Source organism: Camelus ferus, chromosome 23 (genome assembly GCF_009834535.1).
Source record: "Camelus ferus isolate YT-003-E chromosome 23, BCGSAC_Cfer_1.0, whole genome shotgun sequence".
Lineage (NCBI taxonomy): Eukaryota > Metazoa > Chordata > Mammalia > Artiodactyla > Camelidae > Camelus > Camelus ferus.
The window spans coordinates 11,962,953-11,978,716 of record NC_045718.1 but is presented as its reverse complement, the minus strand read 5'-3'; the positions used below and the strand labels follow the sequence as shown (position 1 = coordinate 11,978,716).

Below are 15,764 nucleotides of genomic sequence, written 5' to 3'. Positions count from 1 at the left end.
TGGAGTTTGAATCCAGGTTCCAGCACTTGGCTGACGTGCGGCCCCGAGCAGTTCCCGGGGCTTCTCTGTGCTTTAGCAAGAGAACAGGGCGCTGGTGGTGGTGCCTTTCTCACAGGTGTGCTGCGAGGCCGAAAGGGGTTCAGGTTTCAAACAGTGCCTGGCACCTGGTGACCCAGCTAAGTGATGTGGCTTGTCACCTTCGGGATTATTCAGGGTGGTAAAGGGGAACGGTGTGGGACGGAGGTGGTGTGGCCAGCTGATGCAGGCGCCTCCAAGGAGGAGGCGAGGTGCGGTCCTCTACAATGTGAACCTCCTCACCTTTCCCACCTCCTCCCCCTGCATGCCCACCTCCCAGGCCCGGAGCCCATCACGCAGTACACCATCTTATATTGCAAAAGCCATTAATACATGTCTGTTGGATTCTGAGCCCCAGTACCTGTGTCCCCAGCATTTGTAAGAAACCCTGTAATTGCATGGTGTCCCCTGTACCTGGTCTCTACCTGGAAGGGCTTCCTTCCTCCCCCAGGACACTAACCATTCTCCACAGCACACATGCAATGCACCTCCAGTTAGAGGGGTAGCGCCCCGAGGATAAAGACAGGGTCCAGGCTACCTCAGACTCTCCGCCAGCTCCTGGAAGAGCACTGTGTACCGATTGGGCCCAGTAAATACTTGGTGCCTTGAACCTCAGTCTCCCTGAAGCTCACCGGAAGCTTCTAGTCCTGTTAGTGCTGGCCAGTGGGTGAAATTTACTTCTCTAACAAGAAGCCATGCTCTCACTGTCACAACGCTGCATGGAAGCAAATTTTCCCTTTTTGGCCTTTCTGCCTGGTCTTTCAGAGTCAAAAGGAGGAAAAGCTCAGCCCTGCATGGTCTAATGATGGCTTTTTGCCCCACTTAGGGAGAGAAGTGCTGATTTAAGGCCCTAACTTAGCAGATGGAGGGTCCGCACTCAGGTCCAGCCCACGTCTCTCATCCTTTGTTCCTCCCTGCGTCTCCGCTTTCTGATTAGTCTTGTTAATGGTCATGATCTCTCATCCTGGCTCTGGATTTTCGGTTGCTCTGTCTTACCTGTTAGAAGGTGTGTCGTATCCTCTGAGATGGAGACGCACGGGCAAGAGCCCTGTCTCACGTCTTCGTGTCCTGCTCCTTGGAGCCCAAGGCCCCGAATGAGGCAGGTTCCCACAGGGCTGCATGAAATCTTACCTAGAAGTTAGTAAGAAATTCAAGGACTTCAGTCGTTGAAATTAAACTTTTATTAAGAGAAAATTCACACACCATAAAATTAACCATTTAAAAATATAAAACACAGTGGCGTTTAGTGTACCCATAATCTTGTGCAACCACCACCTCTACCTGGGTCCGAAACATTGTCACCACCCTCCCGAAGGAGACCCATTAAGTAGCTACAACCCAGGCCCCTCTACTCGAGCCCCGCTTTCTGTCTCTCTGGAGTCACCTCTTCTGGACAGTTCCTGAGTGGAATATCATGTAACACGAAGTCCTTCAGTGTTGTAGCGCGCACAGACCCTTCATTCCTTTTTCTGGCTGAGTAATAGCCAGTTTTGTTTATCTGTTCATCAGGTGGTGGGCCTTAGGCTGTTTCCATTTTTTGGCTGTTTCAAATAGTATAATTTTTATTTGAATTTATTTGTAATTCCTTTGGTAGACAGGAGGGAATTGCCAAGTTACTCGATAATTCTATGCTTAACCTTTTGAGGAACTGCCGTCTGTTCTCCGCAGCAGTTGCACCATTTGACGTTCCCACCAGCAATGCTGGAGGGTCCCATGTCTCCACGTCCTCCTCAGCGTTTGCCGTTTCCCACGTCTGTGACTGTGACTGTCCTAGTGGGTGAGAAGAGGTTCTCACTGTGATTCTGATGCACTTCCCTGATGCCTGGTGGTGCTGAGCACCTTTCCATGTGCTTGTTGGCCATTTGTGTGTCTTCCTTGAAGTGTCTGTTCAGTCCTTTGCCCATTTTTTAATTGGTTGTTTGTCTTTCTGCTGAGTTGTAAGAATCCTTTATATATTCTAGATACTAGACCCTAATCAGATATGATTTGTAAAAAACGCAAAGACTTTTAAAATAAATGGTGTGCTCTGTTTCTGTTCCTGCTAGGTCAGCTATCACCTTGAAATGAGCTTCTTTGAAGTATATAATGAGAAAATTCATGACCTTCTGATTTGTGAAAATGGGCAGAGAAAGCAAACAGTAAGATTAAAAAATTGATACTTGTTTTTAATTTCTGTTTTTATTGATGCACATCATTATATTAATTCTCAAGATGATATATGGCTTAAAGTTTTACAAAAATGCTATTATATGCAAATGCTTGTGACCTACAGTCTAACGATGTTATTTTATAAATAAGCTGAACATTATTGTTAATGGACATTAAGCTAGTTATTAAATGTAACCTCATTATACTGAAGCAAGTATTAAGTAACAGTTAAAGATAAAACATTCCAAGATTTAGTTGGATCACTTATGTCAAATACCAAATTCCTAAAAGTCTATAAAGCCAAAGGGCAGTGAAGTTTTAAAAGACTGTATTGGTATTATAGAATATGTATTTCACTGGGATATTTTACAAATTGATGTCTTATAGATAATATTTTCTGTGAAATGGAAAGCTTCACAAATGCATAAGCTTAAAAAAAAATCCTGCTATTAGAACTTAAATTTTTAATTTTGAAAAGGACCGTGGAGAGCGAGAAGCTGACAAGGTCACGCAGTCGGCTGCCGGCAGCACCAAGAAGCTTAGCAAAGCCTGACATTTCCTTCTGTGACTTCTGTGTGCTTTAAAATCTCTGGTCACAAAGTTTAAAATGTACAGTGCAAACCTGAGAAAAATGTTAACTGTCTGAAACTGAACATACTTTGGAAAGCTGTTACAAGCATAAAAGGACAGCTTCAGCGGGAGGGCTGGGGAGACTGACGCTGCGTGCAGTGTCGTCTTAGTGCCTGCAGATCTGTTCTCCTGAGAACCTTTATATTTACTTCTGGGCAAAGTAGAGACAGATCTCTTTACCTTAGACCCAAAATGCAGAGAGAAAGGCCACCTGAAGTCCCATTTTATAAGACGTTGTCCTGCTCTCATTGCTGCCGTGTCTGCCCCACAGCTGCGAGTGCGGGAGCACCCCACCTCGGGGCCATACGTCGAGGGCCTGAGCACGTGAGTGGGCCGGGGGGGGGTGCTGGGGCCCAGTGCGGGGTAAGGGGGCAGGAGCAGCACCACGCCGTCCTTGGTGGCCTCCCCCGCTGAGTCTTCTACCCCGAATATTAGCCTTCTCTTCTCAAATAGAGTGTTGGCTGCTTGCTGTGTATTTGTTTATATCTCTCACAGCACCTGTAAAGTGCCTCTCATAGAGCAGTAATTACCCTGAGTGTGAAATAGTGACCTTTCTCCCTCCCACTGCGTACCCAGTAAGTTAAGCCTTCCCTCTCCAGCTGCTTTTTTATCTATTACTTTTAGCTGAAGAGGGGAGAGGGTGCTAAATGAGTTCAGTGTTGAGAGTTAGAAATATGCTGAGAGTCATTTATTTGCCTTTCAACACTCCAAGTGCTTTTCTTAATGGAAAGGGAAAGTCACCAGTTATGGATTCAGCTCCATTTAGCAAGTCTGGGCTTGCGCTGAGACCCGTACACACCAGCAGACCCGCACCCCTGTGCACCTGTGCCTGTGCATGGGGGTTAAAGTGTATCTTTTACAATGTTAACATGCTAAGGTGCTTCATTACATTAAGAAAAATCATACTTCTTTTAATTTGGTAAAATTGAAACATTATTTTATTTCCTACCATTTAGAATGGAGACCATGAAAGATTCTGTAAGAATCAGAATAATAGTATCTATGAATTATTCCCTTGTGGTCTTCAGAGAGTAATTATGTAATTGACAGGTGGTGGTTATTTTATGAGAACAAGAGTGTGATCATCATTAAAACTGATTTTGTCTTTTTACTTTTTAAAAATAGGAATGTTGTCAGTTCTTACTCTGATGTCCAGGTAATGCTGATTGTATTTTGTCTTCTTTCCAGTAGATAGAGCATAATTATACATATTCATAAGAATAGTTCTCCTTACTTGCTGTTTGTATAAATAAAGGTTAATTTTGTTAATTTATAATGAGCTGATTTTGTTTGTGTACACTTTAATCAAAAGTTACTCTTTTAAACTAAAAACTTAAACTGACCATGATGTCAGTTTAGAGTTATGGAAAGTGCCTTTTAAAGGTAATATTTCGTGATTCAAATTTCTGTGACAGAAAAGTAAAAATAGACAATGGGAATACAATTAAAACAATTTTTTGGGGGGGGTGTCTATACCCCTCCAAGGAATACAAATTACTAAGTAAACATTTGTTAGCAATTTTATTTTATAAACTGGCTATAAATGTGTGTATGTTTGTTTTTCTTTAATTTGTTCCAGTAAATTGCAGTCTGCAGCCCTGACCCTCCCTCCCCTTCCTTCCCAGGTTTGGCTGGAGCTGGGGAACAAGAAGAAGGCCACTGCCGCCACCGGGATGAACGACAAAAGCTCCCGCTCTCACTCGGTCCTCACCCTGGTGATGACCCAGACCAAGGTGCGTTTTTGCGTGATCAGCTTCTTAGGTGAGATAGTAAATATATTCAAGTTTCATGTTTTCCTTATTAGTTCTTTAAATCAAAAGTAAAAGCACAGCTGCATAAATCCATCACCTGACTGGATTCTAGGAAGTACACACAGTAACTCTGAACAGCTTTTGGCATCTATGGCAGTATATTTTTCTCACCGTCTTAGGAATCAGTGGCGTAGGATCATTAACTTGTTATGATGGTGCTACTGTCATGTCAGTATATGATAATGCAGTATCAACAAGACATGGTAGTTGTACAGTATTTGAAAAAACATGTCAGAAAGAAAGATTTTAAATAATTGAGCCATAGGTTCCACTACTCAAACAAAGCCCCTCTAATCATTTTGGTATATAGGCTTTCAGTTGTTTAACAGTCACACCTAAACAAATTTACAAAATCTGCAACAACTTTATGTTATTAGAATTATTTGCAAAATATTATTTTTCATAGCTGCATAACATTCCACTGACTATTAAAATTCCTCAGATTTTTCTCTGCTGTTGGACATTTATAAGTGTTGATTTTAAATACTTTGCTGTTTTACTTTTGGGATAAACAGCATCTTTGTACATTAAACTTTTTCTCTGTTTGTAGCTGCTTCCTTAGTATAATTGAGTAGTTGTGAATTTTAGCCCATAAAGTTATTTCTTTTATTTTGACATAGTCCAAGCCCTGCTCGACATATCCTTACAAATTATCAGATTTAAGAAGGATTAGTTTCAAAAATAAATGAGTGCTTTGTAATCTTGTGTAGCTGTTTTGCAGACTGATATGATGGCAGGTCAGAATAGAGTTCAGGATGTCTTACTTAATATCTTCTGCTCCAGACGGAATTTGTGGAAGGGGAGGAGCTGGATCACCGAGTCCGGAGCCGTGTGAACCTGGTGGACCTGGCGGGCAGCGAGCGCTGCCCCATGACGCAGACCAGCGGGGAGCGGCTGAAGGTCGGGGGCTGTGGTCACGTTGGCGACACATTGCCGGGGCAGCATTTTAGGCGATGCCGAGCTGAGCATCTGTAACCGAAGAAGAGTCTCCCTTCCCCTGCACCTTGTGACTGTGTTGCTGTGGGTCAAAGAGCGATCTGTGGTTCTTGGCTATGACTGCTTTTTGAAGAAAATTAGTGGATTTTAAGTCCTAAGCAAGTTGGCAGTTTATGGAGGACAGTATTCACTCAGTGATTGTATGAGGGAAGAAGTATATTTGTGAAATAAGTTTATTACTGAGCAGTTACTTTAAAGTGTTTTCTCTCACCCACAGGAGGGCGTGAGTATTAACAAGTCCCTGCTGACCCTGGGCAAGGTCATATCTGCCCTCTCGGAGCGAGCCCATGGAAAGAGAGTTTTCATTCCTTATCGCGAGTCTGTTCTTACATGGCAAGTAGCTTTGAAGCATGAAGGATTGTATGGAATCCAGTGAGCGCTGTGGGGAAAGAGCATAGGTGACCTCCCGTGACTCTGGGCAGAGAGGAGTGGCGAGCGCATGAGTTCTAGAGCCAGGCTGCTGGGGTTGGTCAGCCGAGCTTCCTGCAGGCTGTGTGACTTTGGGCAGATCACCTGGTGGCACTCCCGCCTGCCTCCTCGTCTGTAACACGGGGAAGATCGGTGTCTGTGTCTCCTGGAGAAGGCGAGGGTCACGTGATGCGCAGTGTGTGCTGTGTGAGTGTCAGTGATGGTTATGCTTACTGTGCCCGGTCGCTGGTGCCTGCGCACCTCTGGTGTCGCCAAGCACGTCGCTGTGGGTGTAAAGTGAAATCGGGTGGTCTCACTGCTTAACACGCGCTGGCCGGCAGGTAAGTGTCCAAAAAGTGTCTCATTAATGAATACGTGTTTAGCCTCAGACACGCTACATTCGGATTGCGCTGTGTAGATTTCGTATGCTCTCCTGGCAAGGACCGCATCCCAACGTGACAGCGGTGCACCCTCACCTCTGACGTAGGATGCTGTAATCGCCACCCCAAAGCCCACAAGAGGAAAATCTTGATTTTTTTAATTCCTTTTGAAAGTTAAGAATAATTCATTCTGCATTAATAAAGATAGGGTTTTTAGTCTCATACTCTTTTTTCCTCTAAAATAAGGCTTTTGCAATATCATAGAAAACAAAGTTTGTATTTATACGTTCATTCATTGTTTCCAACCCTTACTGAGCAGCTGCCTTAAATGTTGTGGCAGCACGGGAAATGTGGGTGACCAGACACGGTCCCTCTCCTAGAGTAGCTCCCAGTCTAGCATGGGGAGAGGAATTTTGCTAAATATTTGATAATTAACCATATTTTAAAATCACAAAACAATATAAAAAGTGTGAGAGAAAATAAAGTGCTCACAAGATCTAAAAATAGCTGCAAATACCAAAAAATTCTAACTGGTTCTGGAGTGGAGACCGCATTGCTGTATCATGTCCCGTTAGCTTGCTGCGTGTTTCTAGATGATGACTGTTACCAGGCTGTTGGAGAAGCAGAGTGTGACTATGGCTTTGCTTCCTTGAAGGCTGCTGAAAGAGAGTCTGAGTGGAAACTCGAAAACCGCCATGGTGGCCACCGTGAGCCCGGCGGCCAGCAGCGTGGAGGAGACGCTGGGCGCGCTGAGGTACGCCACCCAGGCCCGCGCCATAGTCAATGTGGCCCGAGTCAACGAGGACGTGAGCGCCAGGCTCATCAGAGGTGAGAGTTGCCGCGGCGTGAACTTACTTTGCAGGGGTTTCGTCTCAGAGGTTAATTTCAGTCGTGAAAACAAGCCATTAAGGAAGGCTCAAGACTCCTCTGTCCTGCCTGTTTATGGTAGGTTCCAGCCACATTGCCTGACTCAGGAAGACAGACGTGGGGACAGAGGGACAGAGAGTGAACAGTGAGGGGAGAACAGTCAGAAAGGGTGTAGAAATGGGAGGGGAACCGCCAGCACCGAGCGCTGTGTCCCGGCCGAGCCGTCCGCACGGGGACCGCAGCCGCTGAGACCCTGGTGTTGTGTCCTGTCCTCTGTGGCCTCTCCTTTGCCTGCTTGTCTTCATTCACTGGTCTGAAGGCTGTTTGAGCCCGGGTTCCAGCGCAGTCCTGCGTCTTCATGCGCAGTGCTCCCTTCTGCTCACCGCCTGCTTAGGATGGACTCAGCGCCCGCAAGGAGCCTCGGCTTGTCCGCTTTCTCTGCTTATGGGGAGCATTTTCCACACCCCTCTGTCCTCTGGCCTTTTTAGCAGCAGAAGGTGAATCGGTCCTTTAGGGGTGCAGGCCAGAGAGAAGCGAGCTTCCCATACCGTGGTCCATCTTTCCCTCTGAATCCCCTCTCTCTTACAAATGGGACCATTTTCATTAAAAATAAGTATTCTGAACCGCACTTGAAACATCTCTGATCTTTGTGCAACGTGTCCTTATGAGTGTGGTTTGCCTGGAAAGGCTCTGGTTCACGTCTGTCAGGCCAGTGTAATCAGCACTGCCCGCTTCCCTTCTCAGAAGTGTCCCACTTTGGACAGTTTGTTACACCGCCATCCTGTTTACGAAGGAGGAGAATTCATTAATACAGGAGCAATTTTTCAGGTTCAGGCTAGGTAGAGATTCATAGGTAAGTAAAATAAAATTTCTGTAAATACTCTGTTTTATTAATATTTAAAACTTCAAATAAAACAGAAGATTGGAGGATTACGTGTAGTGTGGAAATTACTGTATATCAGACGTTATTTAATCATACATCTTTTTACAAATGTTTAGAGCTGAAAGCAGAAATTGAAAAGCTGCAAGCGGCTCAAAGAAGCAGTCAGAATATTGACCCTGAGCGATACCGGCTCTGTCGGCAAGAGATAACGTCCTTAAGGATGAAGCTGCACCAGCAGGAGAGAGACATGGCGGACATGCAGAGGTGGGCTCTGGCCGGCGCGGCCGGTGGCAGGGGCGCGGCCGGGCTGGGGGTGGGCTGAGGAGGCGAGCGTGTCCGCCTTTCTCCCTGCCTTCGTGTGAACAGCGCGTCCCCGGACGCTTACATTTTAGATGTTCCTAAGTGGTGTCCTGATCTTTACTGACTGTGTCTTGATTCTCAGTCTTACACGTCTGGATGTTTTTAACTCTGCTATTTTGTTTGTCTTTGGAAAGAATGTGGAAAGAAAAATTTGAGCAAGCTGAAAAAAGAAAACTTCAAGTAACAAAGGAGTTACAGGTATCCTTTCAACTCCCTAAACTGATCTGAAAATTTGGAAGAGACCTGCCGGTAAACGTGCTGATGGAGTCTCTCCAGCACTCGCTGCGCACTGACTGCCCAGAGCGCTGCCGTGGAGAGGCTGGTGTGCAGGAGCTGTGAGACCACGGCTGTGGCAGCCTAGCGCCTGCAAGCTGGTCGGAAAGTTAAAATATAAACGAACTGTCTCGCTCCCTTCATGTTGGTTCAACAAATATTAAACGTTTTCGCTGCGCCAGGTGTGGGGGAGGCCAAGGCGAAAGCGGTGCGGTTTTGGCCTCAGAGAGCTTGAGGTCCAGAGGCAGGCTTACAAAACCTGAGCACGTGCCCGGATCCTGCGGGACTGGCTAGGTGAAGCCTGTGCCGCTGCCGTCTGCTGGGCGCTCGGCGGGTGCACACCGGTGGCGTCTCCCAGTTCAGCCTAACGCGGCGGGACGTGGGCAGTGGGTGGAGAAGCAAGAGGCGGGAGGAGTGACCCCTTTCGATGGGTGGTCCCTGGGAGGACATCAGAGGGAAGGGTCTAGCGGGGTTTTGTACGCTGTGTGGGACCTGCCAGGCTACCAAAGCCGGCATTTCTAGGCAGGGAAATACCACGTTTAAAAGCACGAAGGCACGACACTGCCTGACGTCCAGAGAATTGGGAAGTGCTCAGTGAGTGCGGGCGACAGAGATCAGACTGGACAGAGATGTGACATTTGGATTGTGACGAAGCGAGGGTGTGGATTTAGGGGATTGGGGCCACCAAAGGGTTTTCAGTGGAAGGAGAGGGACAGGAGGAGACTTTGTCTGAGTGGACTCCTCTGGAGAAGGTGTGAAAGGTGGAATTAGGGGAGGAAAGACTCTGGCTGGGAACGTTGCGCTCTTGGGGGGGCTGTGGTTACGGGGAGAGATGAGAGTGGCCTGTGGAGGAGCTGGACTCCAGGGTAGAGAGGAGGTGAAGCTGACAGGCTCGAGAGGTTTTGTTTTTTGATGTGTATGTGGAGACACAGATGGAAGAGGTGGGAGTGATGCCAGGTTCCTGAGAGGTGTGCACTGTGTAGTGGTGAGAGAAGCCAGGTGACATGGCCGGAGGAGCCCCTCCGCTGTGGAGACGGCAACGCCCAGCACAGGCACACTGCGGGGATGCCGGGCGGTTTGTGCGGGGCCAGGGTCAGCACAGCCCTGGAGCCTGAGGAAGTGTGGTGGTCGCCCACACGGCGGGTGATTTTAGCATTTGGCGCGGACCATTCACTTCAGGTGGATTTAACAATCCGTGCCTGTAATTCAGGTTAACTGCTTTTCTGATTACTTCTAGAAAGCAGGCATTACGTTTCAAATGGACAACCATCTGCCAAACCTGGTCAACCTGAATGAAGACCCTCAGCTGTCGGAGATCCTGCTGTACATGCTCAAGGAAGGGACGACCACGGTCGGGAAGCGCAGACCCAGCTCCAGCCATGACATTCAGCTAGCGGGGGTGCTGATTGCCGAGGACCACTGGTACGTTCATCGTCTCAGAGAGGCACCTGTTCACTTTTCAGCAGGTTTCCAGGTCTGGGTAACTTCGGTTTCCTTCACACGAGGCATTCATTTGTACGGATTGTTTGGTATAACCCTTCAAATGCATGTTTCAGCCACGAGAAACCGACGGGGTGGCTGTCTGGTAAGCAAGGCAGGTCCGTTACTCTGAACGCGAGGTTGTGAAGCAGTCACGCTCTGGCCGTGACCGTTGGCTGAGGGACAGTGTCTCTCCTTGGAGTCACAATCATAGGCATGAAGCGGAGCTTCTGTTCACCATGTGTGGCAGGCGCTCTGGCTGGACGGACAGATTAAGAAGTTTCATTCACGGGAATTGAGCCAGACTGTATGCATTGCTGGGACGGTAGTGTGTGTAAACCTCTTCGGCTCCGTGGTGTGTTTTCAGGGCTTACCTGTGTCGATGCTGTCCGGTCCCACTGCTGTGAGGAGCTCTGCCGTGCGACTTCACTTGTCTGCTTTGTCGCCTACTCCACGGTAGGCGTTCGGGCGGTTTCTCGTGTCTTGCCCGCCCCGCTGCTCTGAGTTCTCTTGTTGGCGTCTCCTCTCCTGGTGCAGACGGGAGGGGCTTCTCAGGAGCAAACTTCCCGCGTGAGGAGCTCAGGCGTGCCCTCAGGGCAGCCGGTGGGAACCGGGCGCCAGGCCCCTGTCTCCCCAGCGTGCTGTGTGAGTGTGATGAGTCCCCACCCTGTGGTAAAGTCACCTTAAAATTTGGGACGCACCGTCAGTCGTGCGTCTCAGAGATGAGTGGCATCGGGCTGCGCAACAGGACGTGTGCGTCCACCTCTGCGAGGCAGCTGCGCTGCGTCTCCAGGGCGGCTGTCGGTTCTGCTGCCGGTGGCGCTGGGGGCACCTGCTGCTCCGCATCCCTGCCGGCACCTGGTCCTGCCGGACTTTGCGCTGCTTGGCTGGACGGGAGATGGTATCTCGGCGTGGATGTGTTTTGCATTTCTTTGACTAATGGTCGTCATGTATTCATTGGCCATTTTAGCTGGTAAAGTAAAGAAAGAGGGGAAGTTCAGGTCTAGCTTGTGCCCTAAAGAAAAGCTGCTTGGAGTCTGGCGTTTGTTGGGCCTGGAGAGATGTCTTATGTTGATGGAGGACTCAGGTGGAGGAGAGAAGCGGACAGGCAGATCCAGCTGGGGCTCTTAAGGGGAGACGGTGGTGGGTAAGGGGCTTGGTGGCTAAAGCCAGATTGGGGGTATCCAGAATGCTAGAGAACGCCACGGGCTTTTGATGGCAGAGTTGGCAGACCAGGAGGGAGGAGGCTTCTGAACAGACCTGCGATGTCTCACCCTCCCTGGCTAGGACACGCCTGGTGGGAGGGAGCTGCGCCGCTCGCCCCGGGTTCCCTTGTCTGGATGCTCGCGCTGAGCTCTGGGTCTTCCCCGCGGCTCTCGGAGCCTAGTCTAGAGCGAGAGGCTTTTGTTGGGGACTCGGCTTTTGCTGCAGTTTGCTCTTTCTTTCTATCCAGTTAATCCAAAGATGAGCTGGACTTTGGAGTTGCTTTCCTGTTTTCTGAATAAAAAGACTCAAAGGGATCTGTAGCATTTAAGGCTGATTCTCCACAGGAGCGTCTCACACGCGGGGTCCAGCTGAGCGGGTGACCCAGGGGTGTGCTCTCACCTCCGCGCTTCGCCTTCTGTGCTGCCCCAGTTCTTGCCCGAGGACAACACTGCGTGCGCCATTGTTAGAGCTCGTATATAAAGCCAGGAGTCAGAAAAGTAAAAAATGACGCCTGACACTGTTTCATTCATAAGTAAACCACTGCCAATAGTTTAATGTTTTTTCCTTTAATTTTTTTCTTTTGGGGTGAGGGGAGGGTTTTTTTTTTTAAGTAATTATAATCAGAATACAGACAATGGAAATTCTTCCCACCACTGGTGGATCGCCAGGCTTTTTCACCAAAAGTTCAAAATCTAGCTGTAGGAAAATAAGAGAACTTTCAGGTGTCGTCATGGATTGATGTGGACCTTACACCAAGGAGGAGCCGGGGCGGACTGTCCGTTTCTGCTTGTCCGTGCTGCAGCTGTAAGTGTGCCCCTGTCTTCACAGCACCATCAGCAATGTTGATGGCACCGTGAGCATCACCCCGGTGGGCGAAGCAAAGACGTACATCAATGGGAAACTCATTTTGGAACCCACGGTGTTACATCATGTAAGTTGGCTGCTGCTAAGTGTGAGAAATTTCTTGACTTTGGGGATGGAGTTTAATTTTTTTGAGCCAGGGTCTCCTCTGTAAGGTCCATAGTGAACCAGATGCAGGGCTTTGCAGCTCCTGTGGCCTCTGTCCTGGCATCTCACCAGTCGCCTCCCTTTGGGCAGAGACCCAGGCCCTCTCGCGGCCAGCCGGTGCCAGGAGGCTGCCCACGTGTCCGGTAAGAGCGGGTCTTCGGAACCAGGCCAGACCGGGTTGAAGCCCGGGCCCTGCCATTTGCTGTGTGACCTCTGAAAAGTTACGATGTGAGGGCGATTTTGTGTCACACGTCAGGACACTTCTGAGAGCATTTTTTATAATAACTACATTAGGAGAACAGGTGTAAGCCATTCTGTTGCAGGCAGAGCAGGACATATGGTCACTTCATGTGCGTCCTGTCTCTCAGGGAGCGGTGAGAGAGGAGGACATGAAAGAATCCAGAAAGTTCTTAACAGAGTGTCTGCAGATAGTAAGTTCAGCAGGTGCTTATGTATTACTGTTACTGCTAAGCTCTGTGCTTGATCTAGTTTCCTCGTTCCTAAAACTGGGGTAATAACACACGTCCCACTGCGTGGCTGTGAGCCGCCAGGGAGGCGGCGTGTTTGATGGAGCTCCTACTAAGTGCTAGCTGCTGGCCCGTAGGCCTGTCATTAGTGGCACTAGGTCATGCTCACTCCTGGGCGTAGGGATTTGTCCCGTGCAAGTTCTGGTTCAGACTCACCTCAAGTCGTGCATTTTTTGTGTGCTTTAGGGTGATCGGGTGATTCTTGGTGGCGATCACTATTTTAGATTTAATCACCCAGGAGGAGTCCAGAAAGGGGACAGACCATCCGGTAGAGAAACTCTTATGAGCAAGGGTGCAAAAGACTTTGAATTTGCAAAAAACGACTTGCTCGCGGCCCAGAGAGGACAGTAAGTATTATTGCTGGCGTGGAGCAGTGAGCATGTGGGAGAGGGCGCCGGGGTCAGGATCTCCCCGCGTTCGTTCACCCGGCGCACGTTTCCTGAGCAGGTGCTGTGTACCTGCCCCTGTACCAGGTGCTCGGGCTGAAGAGGGCACTGGGGACTTAGCTCCTGCACTGGAGGAACCCATCCTCTCTCGGGACAGACAGACAGACAGAGCCCTGCATCTTAGAGGATATGGATGATTACAGAGTTTTAGGCAGACGTGAGACAGACATGATCAGAATCCCATCTCCAGAGGGGCCGCCGTGCCGGGTGTGGAGAGCGGAGCCGAGGGGCAGGGCCCAGCCTGCAGGTGCGGCTTGTGGGCTGTTGAGGCGCCGTGAGCGTCCGCGTCTGAGTCGGGAGAAACGTCCCGGAGGAGGAGCAGCAGGGCTGGGTGGGCAGGGAGGGCCGGCAGGGGCTCAGGAACGACTCGGCGGGCCGGACGGATCCGCTTTGTCACCTTTTGAAAAAGTCTGAACTTCATTTGCCCTCTTTTTTTTTAAGTTATACAATATACTAACATAAAGTTCACCTTCTTAGCCATTTTGAACGACAGTCCAGTGGTGCTAAGCATATGCGCGCCGTTGTGCAGCCATCACCGTGTTCCATCTCCGGAACTTTCTCTTTGCTTGACTCAGCCTCCGAACCGCTGCACAGTGGCTCCTGCTCCCCCGGCCCCGGGCCCTGCTAGCCCCTGGCCCTCTTTCTTTTAATATTCTTACTCTATTTTCAGTAAAATTGGGTATGGAAATTTCTTTGCAGTACAGTTGTTAAAGCATTGACTTGCTGAGAAGAAAGCAGCTTTCAGTTTCCCATGATCATCCACCCTTTTCCTCCTGTATGTGGAAAGGTGACAAAGCTGACTGCACGTTTTGACTTTTGTTACCCCAAAACTGGGCTGGCCTCCTGGTGAGTGTTGAGCCAAAACACAACCAAACCAAAGATGGAAGAAAGAAAGTTTATTATGTGCAGCAAATAGGAAGAACGTGGGATCTTTCCCAAAGAGCATCTCAGCAGGACTGGGACTAAGCCAGGGGTACCTGCATGTTCCCGAAGGGGCCTGACTGGAGCAGAGTTCAGCGCAGAACGGGGCGGAGTCGGCAGAGTCGCGGCTTCAGCAGACTGAAGTCACGCAGGTCAGGGAAGGCCAACGTCCCTCCTCCCCGAGGTCCCGGCTGACCTGGGGGTTGAGCCTTCAGGCCAGTCTTTCCCCTTGAAGCAGAGCTGGAGTCTTCACAGCTGATGTGTTGTCCTGTTGTTACCTCTCTTGTCTGATGACCGTTGTCCTCTTGTTCCCCTAAGATCATACTCCTGAGAGCTGTCCTAGGCAGGCGTTGGGACCCGCCTTAGGTCCCAGAGTGGCTTAGGCCAAAAATGGCTTCTCTTCCATCAGAAAGCCATGCCTGTTTCTCTCCCCAGGGCCTCTGGGGACCCCTACCTGCCCACAGAATGATTGCAGATGACTGCGAACTGTGTCAGTCTCTGCTTTGTCAGCTTGTGGGTTAGGCTTTTAGAGTCATTCCAGGACACTTGTAACCAGGGACCTAACCGTGAATTGAAAGAAACTAATATGTGAAGTAACTTTTGCTCTAAACATCGTTAGTTTAACATAAAATACCCACACTTTGTGTTTACTGTAATGTCAACTGTAATATTTACTGCAGTGTTCACTATAACATCATTTTTACAAATAGATATTTTATATTTTTATATAAGTTAAAATACTTTTATATAACTTAAGCAGTAGAAAAAACATATTTGCTTAAATATCGGACATCTACAGTAGTAACTAAATTAGAAACCATATTTTCATTCTTTTACATTTTCTTTGTGTTCAGTTCTAAAGCTAGTAAAAATTTAAGAACACTGTTGACAGAATATCAGAAATTAAATTTTAAGAGTTGAACTTTGGTTTAATTGAAAACACCCTAATATGACTGAGAGCTGTTGTAGTTTAGGAAGAGTTCTTGACGACGTACCTTGCAAATATTTTGCTACCTTGCAGACTTGAGGCGGAAATAAAAGAGGCACAGTTGAAAGCAAAGGAAGAAATGATGCAGGGAATCCAGATTGTAAAAGAAATGGCTCAGCAGGAGCTCTCTTCTCAGAAAGCTGCGTATGAGAGCAGGATCAGCGCCCTGGAGGCCGAGCTGGTGCGAGGCAGCTGCGCTCTCTTCCTCGGCTGGTGCCCCGGGTGACGCGCTGGCCGTCTGCGGGGACGCTGGGGGCGTCAAGGGCCGGGCGTGTCTGACTTCTCTTGGGAAGCATGCGGGGGTGGGGGGGGAGGCTCTGGGAGAGGAGGGCAGCGGGGAGGCTCTGTCCTGCTGGCC

General features: G+C 48.8%; 1 protein-coding gene across 6 annotated transcripts in view; it reads left to right on the top strand.

Moving 5' to 3' along the window:
* KIF14 (kinesin family member 14) overlaps positions 1-15,764 on the top strand; it is a 46,049-nt gene that overhangs the window by 8,582 nt on the left and 21,703 nt on the right. For all 6 annotated transcript variants that reach the window (XR_004314717.1, XM_032466832.1, XM_032466831.1 and 3 more), the window contains exons 5-17: positions 2,121-2,213; positions 3,125-3,177; positions 3,979-4,009; positions 4,479-4,586; positions 5,448-5,564; positions 5,878-5,993; positions 7,104-7,276; positions 8,315-8,462; positions 8,693-8,756; positions 10,069-10,253; positions 12,345-12,447; positions 13,238-13,398; positions 15,440-15,587. Coding sequence is in view for 5 of the 6 variants with exons in the window: in XM_032466832.1 (XP_032322723.1) it covers positions 2,121-2,213; positions 3,125-3,177; positions 3,979-4,009; positions 4,479-4,586; positions 5,448-5,564; positions 5,878-5,993; positions 7,104-7,276; positions 8,315-8,462; positions 8,693-8,756; positions 10,069-10,253; positions 12,345-12,447; positions 13,238-13,398; positions 15,440-15,587 (1,500 nt within the window). In the remaining variant the exon portion in view is untranslated. The remainder of the gene's footprint in view (positions 1-2,120; positions 2,214-3,124; positions 3,178-3,978; positions 4,010-4,478; positions 4,587-5,447; positions 5,565-5,877; positions 5,994-7,103; positions 7,277-8,314; positions 8,463-8,692; positions 8,757-10,068; positions 10,254-12,344; positions 12,448-13,237; positions 13,399-15,439; positions 15,588-15,764) is intronic.